General features: G+C 39.9%; 1 protein-coding gene across 1 annotated transcript in view; it reads left to right on the forward strand.

Annotated features, from left to right (window-relative positions):
* The first annotated feature begins 463 nt into the window (after positions 1-463).
* GLIS1 (GLIS family zinc finger 1) overlaps positions 464-16,541 on the forward strand; it is a 176,151-nt gene continuing 160,073 nt past the window's right edge. The window contains exons 1-2 of the mRNA XM_028733439.2: positions 464-632; positions 2,375-2,785. Coding sequence (XP_028589272.2) covers positions 2,446-2,785 — 340 coding nt within the window. The 5' untranslated portion in view covers positions 464-632; positions 2,375-2,445. The remainder of the gene's footprint in view (positions 633-2,374; positions 2,786-16,541) is intronic.

Below are 16,541 nucleotides of genomic sequence, written 5' to 3' on the forward strand. Positions count from 1 at the left end.
CAAAGGCTATTTGGGAAATGACGAGTCGCATTTTCCAGTGGAACAAAATGCAGGTACTGTAGTTGGAAAAGGCGATACCGCTGCAACGTGAATAAAAACAAGTGTGATACAGATGCTCAATTTCTTCCGTAAAAAGAGAGCAGAAACGAAAGAAAGAGAAAGAATTACAGCTGCATTTTAGGGGCGTAATTCCGATATCCTGCAGATCACCTTGATGGGCATGTCAGGATAGCTCAGTTGGACCGGCACTTAAGATGTCCACTGATGCACTCACAAACCCGGGCAAGAAGGAGCGAGCGAGGATAGTTTTGCGCCGCCACGTGCCGGCGCGCGCTCCTTTGCACACGCGTGTCCCTTCGCTGGCCCTTGCACGCTCGCCGCCCATCCCAGCCCCGAAGGGGCGGTTCCTCTCCGCCCGATCTGACTCAGGGGCTGGGCTTCCTCAGCCACCGGCGCCTTGGAAGGGCAATGACCGCGGCTGCCTTCAATCAGGCGCCCGGCGTTAGAGGCAACGCCGAGCGGCTGGAGAAGCTACGACCGCGCAAAGCGGAGAGGAGCGATCGCCGTCGGAGCTCTTCCAGCGATGCAGTTGTTGAGACGGCAGCATCGTCTCCCGCGACAGACTCCGGCAGGTAGGGGGCATGGGGAGGGTCCGGCTTTTCACCTGCAGGGGAGTGTGTATGCCTGCCTAACTGAGATGCGTTCCACCTGGCGTGGGTTGCAAAGGCAGAGTTCTGGTCTCTTTAGCTAATTCCCGGCGGGGAGCCTCTCTTTCTGCCCTTGGCTGCTTGGAGGAGTTGGGCGTTAAGAGCTCCCTGAAGTACCTACGGCGAGGCTGCCCTGGAAACATGCGGACCCGTGCAGTGATTATTGCCTGCCGGCATCCCCCCCCCCCGCCCCCACTTTAGCGAGGCTAAATTTTGTTATATCGCTCTAAAATGCAGGTAGCAAGTTTTCGGCTGCAGCAGAACTCCTCGTTCAGCAGTTCAGGCGCTTAGGATTCCCCGCAAAAGTTAAAAGCGCCCAAAGGCAGCGGGAAGGCAGTTCTGCATTCTGAGAGAGTGATGCGTTGTTCGCTAATCGTGCTGTTTCAACAAATTCAGAAATGCAACTTGCTTTTTTTTTTTTTTAAACAAACGAAGTTCTGCTGCAGTCTTGGCCATTGCGCTTTGTCAGGCAGAAGTGAAAGAATCAGCAGGAGCAAAACATTAAGAGTCCCTCTCCCCTTCCCCCCATGAGAAGACCAAGGGTAGCGTTGTAGGGAAACTTACATTCATCTATTAGCAAAACCTAACAAATCCTCAAACTTCCCATTGCTTCCAAGCTTCTAGCCACAACAAAATACTTTCCTGCCTGGTATTTATTGTTCTCTTTAAAAAAAATAAGCATCTGATTTACACTTCATTGGACAATAGGCTGAATGCACTAGCCAATGCACAAGTCAATACGTTGCATAGATGTTATTTATGGATCCCCATGGATTTTAAGATTTATAAAGGAATTCTTCTTTTGGAATGTTTGACTGGAATGTGTACTGGGGTGTGAGATCAAGAAGGGCACATGCTGCTAAATGATGCTTTCCATGGCTGTAAATATTTAATTGCCACGTTCTATTGGGGTTCAAAGGATTAATTTGATTTTGGAATTCCCATCTCCAAAGAATGGCTATTGGTGAGACTTTGCTAGCCACAATCTATGCAAATCTGAGTTTGCCTAGTTGAGGATAAGGATCATCCTATGGTCTAAATGGTCAGTCTTTCAGTGACACCTCTTGATAAACTTATGCCATGCATGATCAATATTTTTTCTGGTACTGAGTGACAGAATTATGGTAAAAGGTTAAAAATGAATAAATGAAATATTTTGGAAACAGACATCTTATTTCTTTATTTAAATTAGTTAGAAAATAGGGTTTGCTCTTGTTTATAAATCTGTATCTTGTAGTGGGCTCTACCCTATAAAAGCTGATGCCACAATACATTACACATCTATTGTGGAGAATATTTTGACTACAGAATGGCTGACACTGTAATCCCATAGATGTCTACTCATAATTAAATCCTATTGAGTACGGTGTGTTCCTCAGAGTAGGTGCAGGATTGCAGCCTCATATGCATACTCCTCTGGAAGCCCACACATTTTACTGCCCACAGAAGTGCTACTGTCAGTTTGCTTACTTGCATTCTAGTCTGCTAGTCATTTATGCTAGACTGATGGTCCAAAATTGAAATCAACCAGTCAGCTGTCTTCTAGATTAGAAAACTTGTACTTCCTGATCATCTAGAGGTGATTTGTTGCTTGCTATAGGCAATTGTGTCTGTTTCCATATCTGAAGTAAATAAAGAATGCTAATCAACATTTAATTTGTTGACAGACTTCAACATTTCTTGCTCCACTTGATGTAGGAGACGTGGAAGGGAGCCCCTCCAGTAGAGGGACATCAATATGCACTATGAAGTGGCAGATTATCCGAAGTCCAGCAGCAGCAGCAGTGCAGCATTCTTTGAAGTCCTTGACAAACGCCAAGTCATGCCTATGAAGGAGCTGCCCCAAGGTAGCTGTTCAAATAGCAGTCGAGCTTTTTTGAATTCCCAGATGTCCTTTAAAATAACTGTCAGCAATGGTGGTGACAGCCCTGAAGCTCAGCAGATCCCACCTGAACTGCCAGTGCCTCTGCTAGATCTCTTTCCCAAAAGACCTAGCATATTTGAGAGACTTCCTATTCTGCAAAGGACACAAGAGACACGATGCCCTAAAACTGGCAGAGAGTATTTCCAGCAAAAGGGTGAGTAATAAAGTGCATGAACTGTAAAACATTTTATCTGTGGTCTCCTTTTCCTTCCTTGTTTCTCAGGATGCTATTTGCTTTTTTTATTCACTTAATTTATTTGTTAGCTTGGCAGCTTTCCTTCACCTTCTCACCACAAGACAATTTAAACCAGACTTCCCTTGTAGATGGCCTAGTTAGTCATCGATACTTGAAAGAAATAGCAAGACCAAGTTCTGAAAAATATGTGCAGACAGTGCTGTATAGGCACCGTGTCAGAAAAGAGAGAAAACACTCTTATTTCTTTTTTGTTCCATATTTGTGGGTGTAGTAAGGTTAGTTTAGTTCGTTATTGCCCTCTCTCTTGATTTCAAGAGAAAATGAAACCGTCGCCATCTTAAGTGTCTGGTAGGGTTTTTGGTGTTTGAAAACTAAGCATGTTATAGGCAGTATTGTTTACTTGAGAGACAAATATGGCCATGCAAACTTATTTCCTATTTGGCTTGTAAAGTTTCTGCTTTCAAAATGCCTCACTTAAGCTTCATTAATAATAATTTTGTGTCATCCTTCGTTGCAAGGTGCTGAACATACTTATTATTATAAGTTATTGTTTAAATCTTGTGAGTAGATGAGCAATTTTTTCATTCTACAAATGTGGAAGTGAATCTGAGTGATGAGGACTATAGTACAATGGGATTTGAAAGAAAGATTTTCCAGTAGGAGGTCTGATAACATGTAAATGCTTTGGGGCTTTTCAAATGTGTACATGGGCTGACTCTAATATGCTAATTCAGTGTGTACCAACTCTGAAATCTAGGATGAAAGAAAGCAGTCTGATTTATCCCATGGAAATCTTCATAGCAAGAATGGGGAGTACTGTACATAATTTGCAATGGAAAACAGTAGTACCCAGAGTGGTAGCATTTGTCAGTGCTTCCTTCCTTTTTCGTACTAAAACGGCTGAAACTGAAGTGTGAGAACTCTTTGTTTCATCTCAAAAGAGATGGCCAATAGTATACAATTCAGGATAAAGTATTAGAAAAATGAAACACAATTAAAAACCTTCCAGAATGATCCTTAAAAAGCAGCAAGAAAAACAAGACGTCAGTTTTGTCCCCTTCAAGTGCCTGCTGAAATAAAAATTTCTAAAAATTTAATTATATGTCAGGTCTCAGGTTTATCTGCTGGCGCACACAGACTTATCAAAAATGAAACTGTTTGGTGGGAGATAATATCTGTCCTCTAAGAAGTGATGTTATTGAAGTGATGCAGCAAAACGTAGCAGAGATGATAGCATCTAACGTCTTCACACGGGTATCCTGTTTTTTCTTCTTCAAAAAGCGCAATGGCAATGTTCTTCATAAAGGACTGCTTGAGTGAGAGGAGAGTTGGGACAGAGGTGTAAAGGATCTGGAGTAGGAGCCTCAAAGTATTCATGTGGTGGCTTTGAACTGGTGATTTACAATTGCTTGGCTCAGGAGGTTTTCAGCTGTCTTTCTGGGCAGAAGGCTTAACTTCTGCAGTGGGTTTACGACAGGTGTTTCAAGAATCGGTGCACTAGCCAGAAAAATTCTAAAGGATGCTGTCATTGTATACATTTTCTTTCTTTCTGGTACACTATATAAATCTAAATCCATCAACTTCCCTTTGAATGTTTTGCTCAGAGTATAGCATCTAGGTCCCAGAGGAAGAGAAGTAGGTACCTAAATGACTTGCCATGAAATTAAGTAAATTCACACCTAACGCGGGTGGCGCTGTGGGTAAAAGCCTCAGCGCCTAGGGCTTGCCGATCGAAAGGTCGGCGGTTCGAATCCCCACGGCGGGGTGCGCTCCCGTTGCTCGGTCCCAGCGCCTGCCAACCTAGCAGTTCGAAAGCACCTCCGGGTGCAAGTAGATAAATAGGGACCGCTTGCTGGCGGGAAGGTAAACAGCGTTTCCGTGTGCTGCGCTGGCTCACCAGATGCAGCTTTGTCACGCTGGCCACGTGACCTGGAAGTGTCTCCGGACAGCGCTGGCCCTCGGCCTCTTGAGTGAGATGGGCGCACAACCCTAGAGTCTGTCAAGACTGGCCCGTACGGGCAGGGGTACCTTTACCTTTAATCTGCAGCTGAACAATCAAGAACAAGCCTTGGCTACAGATCATAGTTAAGGAGGGGAGAGAGCTTAAGCATGATCCTGTGTTTGGCGATAACACTAAGCCCAAACCTTAGTGTAATTGCTTAGTGCTTATGTGAATGTGGTTTGACTTAGTGCTTGTGTGAATATGGCTATTAATGGTCCTAAAATAATGTGTGAGCCAGTGAATGTTTATGGATAGAATTATTTCAGGTGGGTATTCACACCATTTTGCATATTCTAGCTCAATAACCATTACAGTAGCTTGTAAAGCTAAATATTATTTATTCATTTAAAAGCATTGATGAACTGAATATTTCAAAAATTCTAAGCAGTGTACAGTGTAAAAACAAAATATGATTAAAACATTAAAATTATAAACTGTTCTTAATATTGTGTTGTAATGTTCTGTTTTAATATTGTAAGCTGTCTTGGCACCTTAGGGTAAAGGGTGGGTAATAAATCAAATAATAATAATATAATACTAACCCACATAAAACATATTAAAGTGAATAAAACAGCAGTCCAGAGGATTCAGATGTGTAAGGCAGGGTCCAATCTTATGGGTCAGGAAAAGATATGTGAAGCAGTTGTTGGCTCCTGCTCACATATGGCAGAGGGAAGGGCATTACACAGTGCAGGGATAGTAGCAAAAAATTATTGTTTTCCGGTCACTGCCCTGTGATATTCTGACTCTCTCACTCTCAGCTACTACACTATACAGTATGAGCTTTGTGCTATGAAATCAAGGTGATTAGGGTGATATGCAAGCAGCTTCTCACCTTCTAAAATTAAAAATAAAATAAATATCTACACATTAAATTAACAAGCTCGTTTCAGCAAGCTGAAGTTCAGCTATGACTGCTGAAATCCAGTTGTGGCTCACACGGACATTTACTGCCGAGGTACAGATTGTCCTGGAAAATTCACAGCAAAGGTTTGCTGATACCTCAAGCTTGTTGGAGCTAAAACATTTTGGGCAAATCCTGGGAGTCACAATATTTTGCTTGGCGTGCCTGTAAATATTTGAAGTTATATGTTAATAATAAAAGCATTTGGTCTGCTAAGCTTTCTCATTTCTGAGTATTTGGGTATTTATGAGGACTTGCTCAGAAATGCTATTCACTGTGGAAAAGAAGATTCTGAACTTTCTAAAACGAAAACAAAAAAACAGCCTGGCTGTTCTTGATGTCAGACTTACTCAGCATATAGGCTGCCTACCTTTTCTCTTCACCTGTGTAGGTGTGCCACCTTGTAGCATCAGAGAATATGCCTTCTTTCAATTGTCTTATACAATTTCTTCATAATAGTGTTTACGAAAATAAAGATATAGACACATTAATTAGAAGAAGCAACTCCTGTCATTTGTAGGAGATAATCTACCTTTCGTACGGGCTGTTGTTGAAATTTATCCTATTATGGTGTTTTCTGATTAGAATAGATAATCAGAAGTATATGCCCTCTGTGCTCATACAGTACATAGACCTCCATCACACCTGTCCACTGTCCTTTCATTGTCTAAACTTAGTGAAGACACTGAGTACAATGACATGGATGGAGAGAGATATTTTACAAATAGAAATGGGACTCCTGGAGCAGACTGGTGTCATTTGCAGATAGTCCACTCATCCTTCGACTAATCTCACACAGCCTTGGTGGAGGGAGACTGATACCATTTTAAGGTAGGGGTGTGTATGTGTGTGATTTCTCCAGTACAGTGGTACCTTGGGTTAAGTACTTAATTCGTTCTAGAGGTCCATTCTTAACCTGAAACTGTTCTTAACCTGAAGCACCACTTTAGCTAATGGGGCCTCCTGCTGCCGCCACGCCGCCAGAGCACGATTTCTGTTCTCATCCTGAAGCAAAGTTCTTAACCCGAAGTACTATTTCTGGGTATAGCGAAGTCTGTAACCTGAAGCATATGTAACCTGAGGTACCACTGTACTCAGAAAGGTGGTGTAAACTGAGAGTGTTCCTTCATAGATTGCTCCATCCTTTCTGCAACTTGTTACATTTGATTTCTCAGTGTTAGTTTCTGAAGCTCCATTTCAATAATGTTGCTGGCCAGTTGGCAGTCTGTTTTTTAACCAGCTGTGCCACACCAGGTGCTATTTCAAAAACAGGACCAGCTAGGTAGGGGGTTGATTCAAGTGTTCCTCTTGGATCAAATTCCCTCTACACTTGCAGTTACTGGACGACTTGCTCAGAAATGGGCATAATCTACCAACCGTCTAACTGACAATAAACTCTAGGTCGTGGGCTGCAGCCAACCACATCATAATCTTCCTCTTTCTTCAAACCTGAATTTGATTTTCCAGAATTTCTCATTATCCAAAGCTTGCTGGGACTGTCAGTCTAAGCAAATAATACTGTTTTATTGAATTTCAAGTAATTGAGCTTTGTGGATCCTGCCAGCAATCCATAGTATAACCCATGGAGGGGAGCCTCAGAGATGTAAAATCATTAGTCTTATCATAGCTGCTGATTGTAAGACGATCTAATGAACAAACTCACAGAAGTTAGCACGTGAAAATGTTTTACTAGCCTGTGTGTCTATACAGACTGTGCAGAAAGGTATTACCATATTTCTAAATAATAGACATTCATAAAATGATGGAGAGCTGGGGATCATGGAGAATGTTGCTTGTACTAATGCAGCAGTTCCCAAATGTTTATGTCCGCAGAGCTCTTGAAAATTACTATGGGTCCCAATGGACCACTTAATAATTGCAATGGATGCTGTGATGGAGTTTGCATTTGGGAAAATGCATTCCTTTCCCACAATCCCAAAGATGGTGTATAAAAATTGTGTGCCACAAATTATTTTAAAATATGCATTTATTGCATTAAAATTGATTGGGTTTAAAGGCGTCCAATTTCCCCCCTTAATGTAATGAAATAGCAAGAGTTCTCCCACTACCCTTTTTGGCATGTGAAAAGCCAAAGACCATTTAATCTAAATTCAATTCCAGTTTTGCCTTTAGGTTTGGACTTAAATACCTTTGAAGACTAGCTGCCAAGTTTTCTGCCCACTCTCTTACACTCTTAAGGCATCCAGTATGTGTGAATGCTTTCTTATTTGTACGACACATGCTTCACTGGTAAGCTGGCAAAAGGATTCCCCCCCCCCCTTTTCTGTGGTTTAATTTGTGTTTTATTAAATGATGATTCATCACTGACAGTTACTGGGAAAAATACTGCTGTACGAAACAGCTCCAACTTATGCTGTTTCAATTTTCATGTGGTTTTGTGTATTTACGAATTGCAAGAACTTATTCAAACCATTGCAAAGTAATGAGCCAAGCTCTATCTGGCCAATCAGTACATTAAAATAAATATTGTAAAGTTTGATGTTGCTGGTTGATGTCGACTGACCTTTTATATTGCTATGCTTGAATAGGTCTTTGATAGTTTTACGTGATTTCCTAATAAAAAGCACAGCAGTGGAATAAATCTGATTTGTAAATTTGTTTCAAGGATTAGGCAAATGATTTTTTAAAAAAAATTCAAAGGGATACCTGATTATGAAGGATTTACAGATAATAGCAAGAATCCTCATGTAAGAAGAAAAATAATGTAATTCTTGTGTGCATTTGCATGTTTTACTTTGGGGAGGGAGAGTGGCCCTAAGAAGACATCAGCAAATACCATAAAACTAACTTTTTAATGCATATTTCAATTGCTGTTATTTTAAGCTCTTAAGGGGTTGAAGACTTGGTTTATTCTGGAACATTGCTGAACTATATGAAATGTGACTCTTGGGATCTGGTATTTTAATACTTAGTAGAAATATGTATAATAGTAGATGATGTATTTTGCCTGCCTTCCAGGTCTGAAGAAGTTAGGCATACTGGATAAGACAAAGAGAATCCAATGCGTAAATCAATGACTAACCTTTCATAAAATAGTAATCTTTATGTAATCATACAGTTTTACAAGTTATGGTACGTACAAGAGGATTAATATATGGTGCAACAGTGAAGCAGTGAAACTTCCCAGCGCATACCGTAAGGCCTAAACTTTACTGCCAATGTGTTCCAGTGATTCACTGCTATTTCATGTTTTATGGAAGTGAAGTAGCTTAAAAACTAAAGCCGCCAATCCTTGGGGGAAAACAACAACAACCCAACAACAATTAGAGTGAAATGAAATTTAATCATACCCACTATCAAAGCCTAGGTTGCTTTTGGTTGCTTCAAGTAAAAGATCCCAATTGGTTTTGTTGCAAATATATTTTTCCTTGTTTAAGATTGACAGTGGCATAACTGCCAAATAAGAAATGAAACGCTTCTCTAGATGGATGTGCACTTAAGTTCTTCATGCTTAACGTGGTCCAGGTTTCTTTATAATACGTTTAAATTCTTTGGAATGTTGGATGCCTAAAGCTAAGCGCTTAATGATGTGTCGTTTCAGATATCTAGGAGCAGGTTTATGAAATGGGATATTTTGCTGGGAGGGATGAGTGGCACACTTCAGAGCTATCGGACCAAAGGAAGCAGAGCAGGGTGGTGCAGTTTTCTTTAAAAAAATTATAATAATAAACATCTCACATTGACTTACATCAAAAAACATAATGCTTTTGAAAGTGATTTACATGAGAATAGGACCAATTCTGTACACATTTTAAAGTTCTTGGATTTTCGGCTCTTCCTCTATCCTATTGCTGCAGCAGCTGGGTTTAATTTAATCTGACTCCTGCACTGAGGGCAAGGCATCGGTGAACCCCTGATAGAATTTGCTCTTTCCTGGAATTGTCCCATGTATGGTGAGTAACCCCAAAGGGAAACAGAAAATGGTATTGGAATAGCATTTGAACAAGGCAAGTTGTTCCTTAGCTTCTGCTAAAATAGACCACCCAACCTCCTTAACCCTTTTTTATGGAAACCTTGGTTTGTCCTGTGTGTGCCAGGCAGATGACTTTGTGGTTTGTGTGGATTACAAAGAAGAATGAGATGGATGGATTTCCTACTGGTTCCCCAAGAGAGTTTCTTACAGTAGTATTTCTACACATGCTCAGGGTTGCTGCAACTGCTTCCATTTTAAATCAAAGGGAATTATTGTTGTCTTCAAAGAGGAGAATTGAGCTCTGAGCACTTTGTGAAATCCTCACCCCTGATGGACTGGGGAACATTGGCAGCAAATATGACTTTATTTTGTTCCTACTGTCCATGGGTTCACGAAGAGTCAGACATGACTAAACAACAACAACAACAGAAATAAAGAGTGACTTTGCCATTGACGTCAGTGAGACAACAATATGGACATCACTGGTTTCTTCACATTCAGCTTTGTTTTCATATTGCTTAATAACGTCCTTGAAATTTTGCTAGTGCAAAAGCTGTTTTATATGCCACTCTAGTTTAGATTGGACTTGTTAAGCAAAAAAAAATAAAAATAAAAAAATTACTTGGACAACTCAGAAATATACTCCCAGTTAGTGGATTATACTGGGTGATATTCATAGGAAGGATTTCTAGCTGGAGAATTTCCACACACCCACTTTTTCTCTTGGTGTTTCAAACTAAAGCTAAAATTGAGGGAGCAATGAGAAGAGTCTGCGTAGCTTCTATGATACCACATTATCCTTGCCCTTTTTTTACTAACAAAGAGGATATATCAGAGACTACCTTCTTCCCTATAGACCCTAATGGGTGTTAAGACCAGCATAGGGTGCTGTTTTGATAGTCCCATCTCCCTCAGAAGTTTGGGGTGGTGCAGGCCTAGGAGAGAGCATTCTCTGTGGCTGCCCCTGGTGTGGAATTCCCACAGAAGTGTGCATAGACTCTTCAATCTACAACTTTTGGTAACTCCTTTTTACCCTGGTCTTTGACACCCGAGAGGTGTGTTTTTAGGATCCACCCTATTCTTCTTAGGTAATAACTATTATTATTTATTGGTTGGGTAAGTTAGTCCCATGCATCTTTGAAGCCTCTGTACAACCAAGTTACCTGCTATATGGGTGCCACCTCTGTAGCGGTCCTCCCTTTATCTGACGGAAATACCTTAACACGAAAGCAATTCATCAAATGATATGATTTCCTTGTCCCCCCACAAAAACATCATTGGCCATGGCTTAGTGTGAATATTCTGGCTCCCAAGGAGGAAATTGTAGTTGCTTTGCTCTTCCTGGTTTTTTTAGGTAACCATGGCAGCTAAGTCAAGGTTTGGTTGAACCTGGGATAATCATTAAAGTTGCTCCTCCTTAACCAAGATCTGAAGCCAAGGAAGAGAGACCATGACCTCTGGGTTGGATGGCACACTAATACAAACTTTGACTTAGCAGCTGTGCTGTGCTGTGTTGACGTAAAGGCCAGGGAGAAGCAAAGGGATATGAGTTCCTGCCTAGGAGCCAGCATGTTTGTGTGGTCACAGTAAGCCATTTTCTGATGCTGGCAGTGTGAGTTTCCTAAGGACAACCAATAGTATGATGATACACATGACTTTACTGTGGGACAGATGTGTGGAACTTCACTGGGATGCTTGTTTTTAGTGGCATCACCATGGCATGGCGTATAAAACTCAGTTTCTAAGAAGCTGCACTGCAGGTGGTGGTTGTCCCATATCAGGCAGTTTTCCCATTTCTATGCTCAGTTAGGCCTCATCAGATGTTTTTCCCTCAAGCCTGGCTTTTCTATTAGTCACAGCAATGCTACTTATGCAAGGCCTTATGTACCTCAGGGAGAGAGAAAGAGAAAGAGAAAGAGCCTTCTATCTACTTGGGCATGGACAGGGACATATTGAACTTTTTACTACAAGCAAAGCTTGGGCTTCTTAGGTGAGAAGTTGCTGATCATCTTTCCATTCCTTTTCCTAATGTTTTAAAAGTCAACAAAAGCTGATTCCCCCTCCATTGTCTCTTTGAATTCTAAAGATGTTCCTGTCACAACAACTTTTTACCTTGCCACTAACATCACAGCCTGCAATTTACTCCAATGGTTTTTTTTTTCCTGTGGGGAGACCAAAAATCTAACGCACAAATAACCTCTTTAGAAGTTGAGTTAGTCACACATTTTTAAGACATTCCAAAAATCCTGCTAAGCTCCATTTGAGCTTGCTCTGTTGACTGCTAAGTGAATCAGATGTTTGAAACTTTTTATTTTAGGTTTGATTTTACATTTTGGTCACCAGAGAAACATTGGTTTTCCTGGCAAAATGCAGAGTTGGTTTCATTAAAGAAAAATAAATCAGTTTTACAGATATGAGGTACTTCTTATTTCCTGAGAAGTTAAAAAAATCTCAATTCTTCTACCAAAGCAGAGCAGAAAGGATGTGCGGGAAAACTATATGAATAGACTCACTCTGAAGGGAAAACTGGCTGCAATAGGGTGAAGGAGGGAAAGGGATCCATGATGCATTGTGGTAGGGAAGAGAGAAAGACGTAATACCAGAAATAGTATATGACAGTATGTGATAAAGCAGTGTCAGGTGCGCAGAAAATATATGCATGACCACCAATGTATGTGGAATGCAGTGACCACGTCCAGTCTATGATTCTGTATAGGTCATTTAGCAATAGCAAATTGCAGTTATGGTATATAGATGTGGGTGTGAGCTTACACCCAAGAAGTGCCAAGCCTGGGAAGGAAACAAATATATTATTTAATCCTATGGCAGGGATATATTTTCTTGTGGCTCCCATGGAAGCATTTCTTGATTGGGGTGGTGGTTCTTTGAAGTTGTTTGAATTTGGTTTAGGGTCCTGGCATGTTCTGAAGCTGGTAACCATCGTTCGGATGAAACGTGAAACTATGGGTAATTAGAGGCTTCCTGGTTTGATTGCTTGTACTAGGAAAGGAGGAGCACTTTCAGTTATGTTTAACGGAGATAGGGTAGACCGAAGCAGCTCTATGAGATCTTTCTTTCTTATGCAGTATAGTATGTCAGGCCATGCATTCACTGCTGCGAAAAGTTTCAACCAGATTTCAAGTCAGTAAGATTAACTTGCCTCCCACCCAACCACCATCTCTCTTAATTGCTACGTGTAAGGGGTTTTCAGAGTTCCAAGGGTATTTTATACCAGAGTTGCCTAGTGGAGGGAACTGGTTTTCATTGTGCAGTTCCTGCTATCGGTATCAACCCCAGAAGCATTGATGTGATTTAGCAGGTACCTTGCAGGCATGGTTCTTGGGTAATCACCATCTACATATCAACATTATGTAAATCGAGGTTGCTTAGGTATGCAATTTAATTGTGAACACTTAAAACATTTCTGAAGGTATAAAACAATACCTAGAGTTCCCATCTTTAAAACGTTTCAGGTCAAAGGACACACGTGTTTTTATTTTCTTATTTGTGGTATAATGTGTTCAAGGCAGATTTATGGCACAACCTTTGTTTATTGACTTGTACTTTTTCTGCATGAAACTAATGGAACATGACAGATGATATTTATGAGGCATGTGTTTCTGATTAAATTGCATTGGACATTAAAACCTGATAAAAGAACACATTTTAAAGGCCAGGTAAATGGAAAAGGACTTGCACTGCCTTAATTGGAAAGTTTACACAGAAAAAGGCACTGCCTTTTGATGGACTATACCTGCTTGTAAAATTAGAATTGTTTCTAGCCAAGAAGGTGAATATGCATTTGTATGAAATGTTAGACAATCAATTGATTGCCTTTTTGATAGTCAAGTTTTAATTGAAGCAGATGATCTAAATTGGACCATGAGTACAACAATGTTGTCCGGTGATTTAATGAGGCTCTCTTGCTTAATATGTTGTTTTCCTTTTGTGGAAGGGCTCTCCAGGTGGAGCAATGGGTCAGTGCATCTGGCTGTTAACTAGAAGGTTGGTGGTTGGAAGGTTGGGACAGTTGCACAAGGCCTCTGGGACGTTCCCGTGGATGGTCCCAATCTCATGAGATTTCAGGCAGCAGGGGTGATTCCAGGGGTCATTCTGACTTTACTTTTGTACTGTTTTATTGTTGTTAGCCGCCCTGAGCCCGGCTTCGGCTGGGGAGGGCGGGATATAAATAAAATTTATTATTATTATTATTATTATTATTATTATTACATGATTCTGCCTTTATGCGCAGCCCCCAGGAACACAGTTGTCATGTAAGTTGTGATTGCTCTGTACAAGAAAGTTTTCTAAGGTGGGGAAAAACATGGAGTTTTAAGGAAAATACGTTACAAGGCAAAAAACATAAGAATCCAGCCAATTCCCGAGTGGAGCAAAATTAGGCAGCAGCAAACCTGAGTCTGCCAATTGGTCAAGAACCAATCCAATCCAGAATGAATGTATCAGAAATAGTGCCACTTCCCAGTGTTGTGGACTATAGCTCCCATCATCCTTGACCATGCTGAAAGGGGCTGATGGAGGTTTTGTGTCAAAGTACTCTTGCAGCCCACTTGGTATGAAAGGCTGGACTTCCCTGATCTAGAGGGTACCACACTGTCTACACTATCCTATATGATACACACGTTTGGTGCATTCAGAGGTCTCAAGACAAATAACCTAGTGAATTTAGGCTGCATCCACTTACCTGGCAGTAACTCGATGGAATTTACTTCCAAGAAGGTATGTATAAGATTGCACTTTTAGCGCCAGCCACAGTTCTTTATCCCTATGGAACTGAATTTGCTGAGATTGAATCTTTAGATCTCAGTCTTAAGAGATTTATAAGCTTACTGGAACAAGGAGGCTGTTTTGTATCCAGAGAATGTTTGTTTGTTTAACTCTGGTAAAGTTATCTGTTTTGTATTAGTGCTTATTGTAAGCTTAAGAAGAAGTCAAATACAAAATAAAAATAGGCAAAAATAGGCAATATGTAGCATTTAATGTAACACGTAATGTAGCACTTAATTTAACACTTAAAAAAATACAGAAGAGAATGGTCTTAAATTTTTCTTTTAGTCCAGATTGCTTCCTGTAAAACAGAATTCCTTGGTTTTATTCACAAACTCACTAACCTAAGTTTGAACTGAAATATTTGATTGTTACACACCAAGGTTTGTTTGATTGTTGACGGCTTTACACTGTGATGTTATTTTTCTAAAGATGGTATAAAAACATTTAAAATTAAAAATAATAATTTTCTAATGAAGCAGCAGGAGCATGAAATAAATCTGGGACAGAACTTGACAGCACAGAAAATATGCATTGTTCTCATCAAGGGCTTCCTCCAATATATAAAGTTTATCCCTCTATCGAGAGTCTAGACTACTGACCTCATTTTACTAGTTTATGATAGATACATAGATAAAAAGTTAAATACTCTTAGATAATCAGTTTTAAAATGATTATCTTTCCTCTCTTCTCTCTTCTATTATCTCTGTGGACTCTCTTCTTACTGTGCTTTATTTGCATTTAATTTTCTTTACTTTTCTTGTGTAAATCTTGTGTTTTTAATACTGTAACCTGACCCAGGATCTTTGGATGCAGGGCAGGTAATACATAAATCAATAATGATAGGATTCCCACAGAGGTGTACCTGGCCACTTCACTGTACAGTTTTTGGTAAACCCTGAAATTGTATGTGTTCAATGTGGCCTTTGACACCTGAGGTGTATACTTTTAGGAGCTTCTCCATCTTTTAAATTGTTTATCATGTAGTATTTCAAATTCTTGTAACCCATCCTGGGACCTTAGGGTGAAGGGAAGATAATAAATTAAAACCATCGTAATCATCCTCATCTAGCTCAGACCAGTAAAAGTGATTAGATTGGCAAGGAAATTTAGCAGGGCCTTCTCAACAGCAACTGCACAATTATGATATATAGCCTTATACCTGTAAAGATCAGGCAGGCCCCAACTGTTGTTTTGTTTAAGATGACTGAAAAACAACATAACTAGGAACTTAACTAAAGCATGGTTGAGTTACTACTACTTTGTGCTGGTGATTCTAATACTGTTTATCATGAGTAACTATATGTTAAAAGGTTATATTGAATGAATTTGTATCTTGCAATATTTTAAGCAGCTTCATGAAATATTCATTCAAAAATGATAAACCTCTAAAGATAAAATCTTCTTTAAAAAAGTTGTTTCTTCTGTATCTTTATCATACAGTGCAATCTTAATATACTTGTTGCAAAATGAGTGCTGTTATGTTGTAATTCCTACACCTATATCTCTGGAATATGGGATCACTTTGAGATAGAGTATCTTTGGTGTTCAATATACATTATTCAATGTTGTGGCCTTTTATTTGCCATATTAAGACAGCATCTTTCAGTAACCCGTTTTTGAAATATTTTACAACTTATAGATGTGCCTTATACTACAAATAATAACCCCCTTTTTAATAGCACTATTCATTTAGAAATTCATACTCCACTTTTCTTAAAATACTCAGCAGGTTATGAAAAAGTTCATAAAATATATTAAAGAGAAGTCAATATCAGTAATCAATAATATTTTATATTATCCAGTGCCTCATTAGTAAAATGAATTCCCCAGGCACAAGAGATTTGATTTGTAGTGTCTAGTTTGAGCAGAGCTGTGTTTTCTGTAATTTGCTGTATTTCCACACGACTTTTGAATGTGTGTACAGTACTGCTGGGTTTGTAATAATTGTGCCTCTTCTACTGAAGCCTTATATTCCAAAATAGTAATAATCACCCACCCATAGTCAAGAAAAATAGTTGGCGCTTCCTAAGTGAAATTTGGAGTGTTTCTTACCCTATAGATAGGTTCACACATGTATACATGGCTG

Source organism: Podarcis muralis, chromosome 5 (genome assembly GCF_964188315.1).
Source record: "Podarcis muralis chromosome 5, rPodMur119.hap1.1, whole genome shotgun sequence".
Lineage (NCBI taxonomy): Eukaryota > Metazoa > Chordata > Lepidosauria > Squamata > Lacertidae > Podarcis > Podarcis muralis.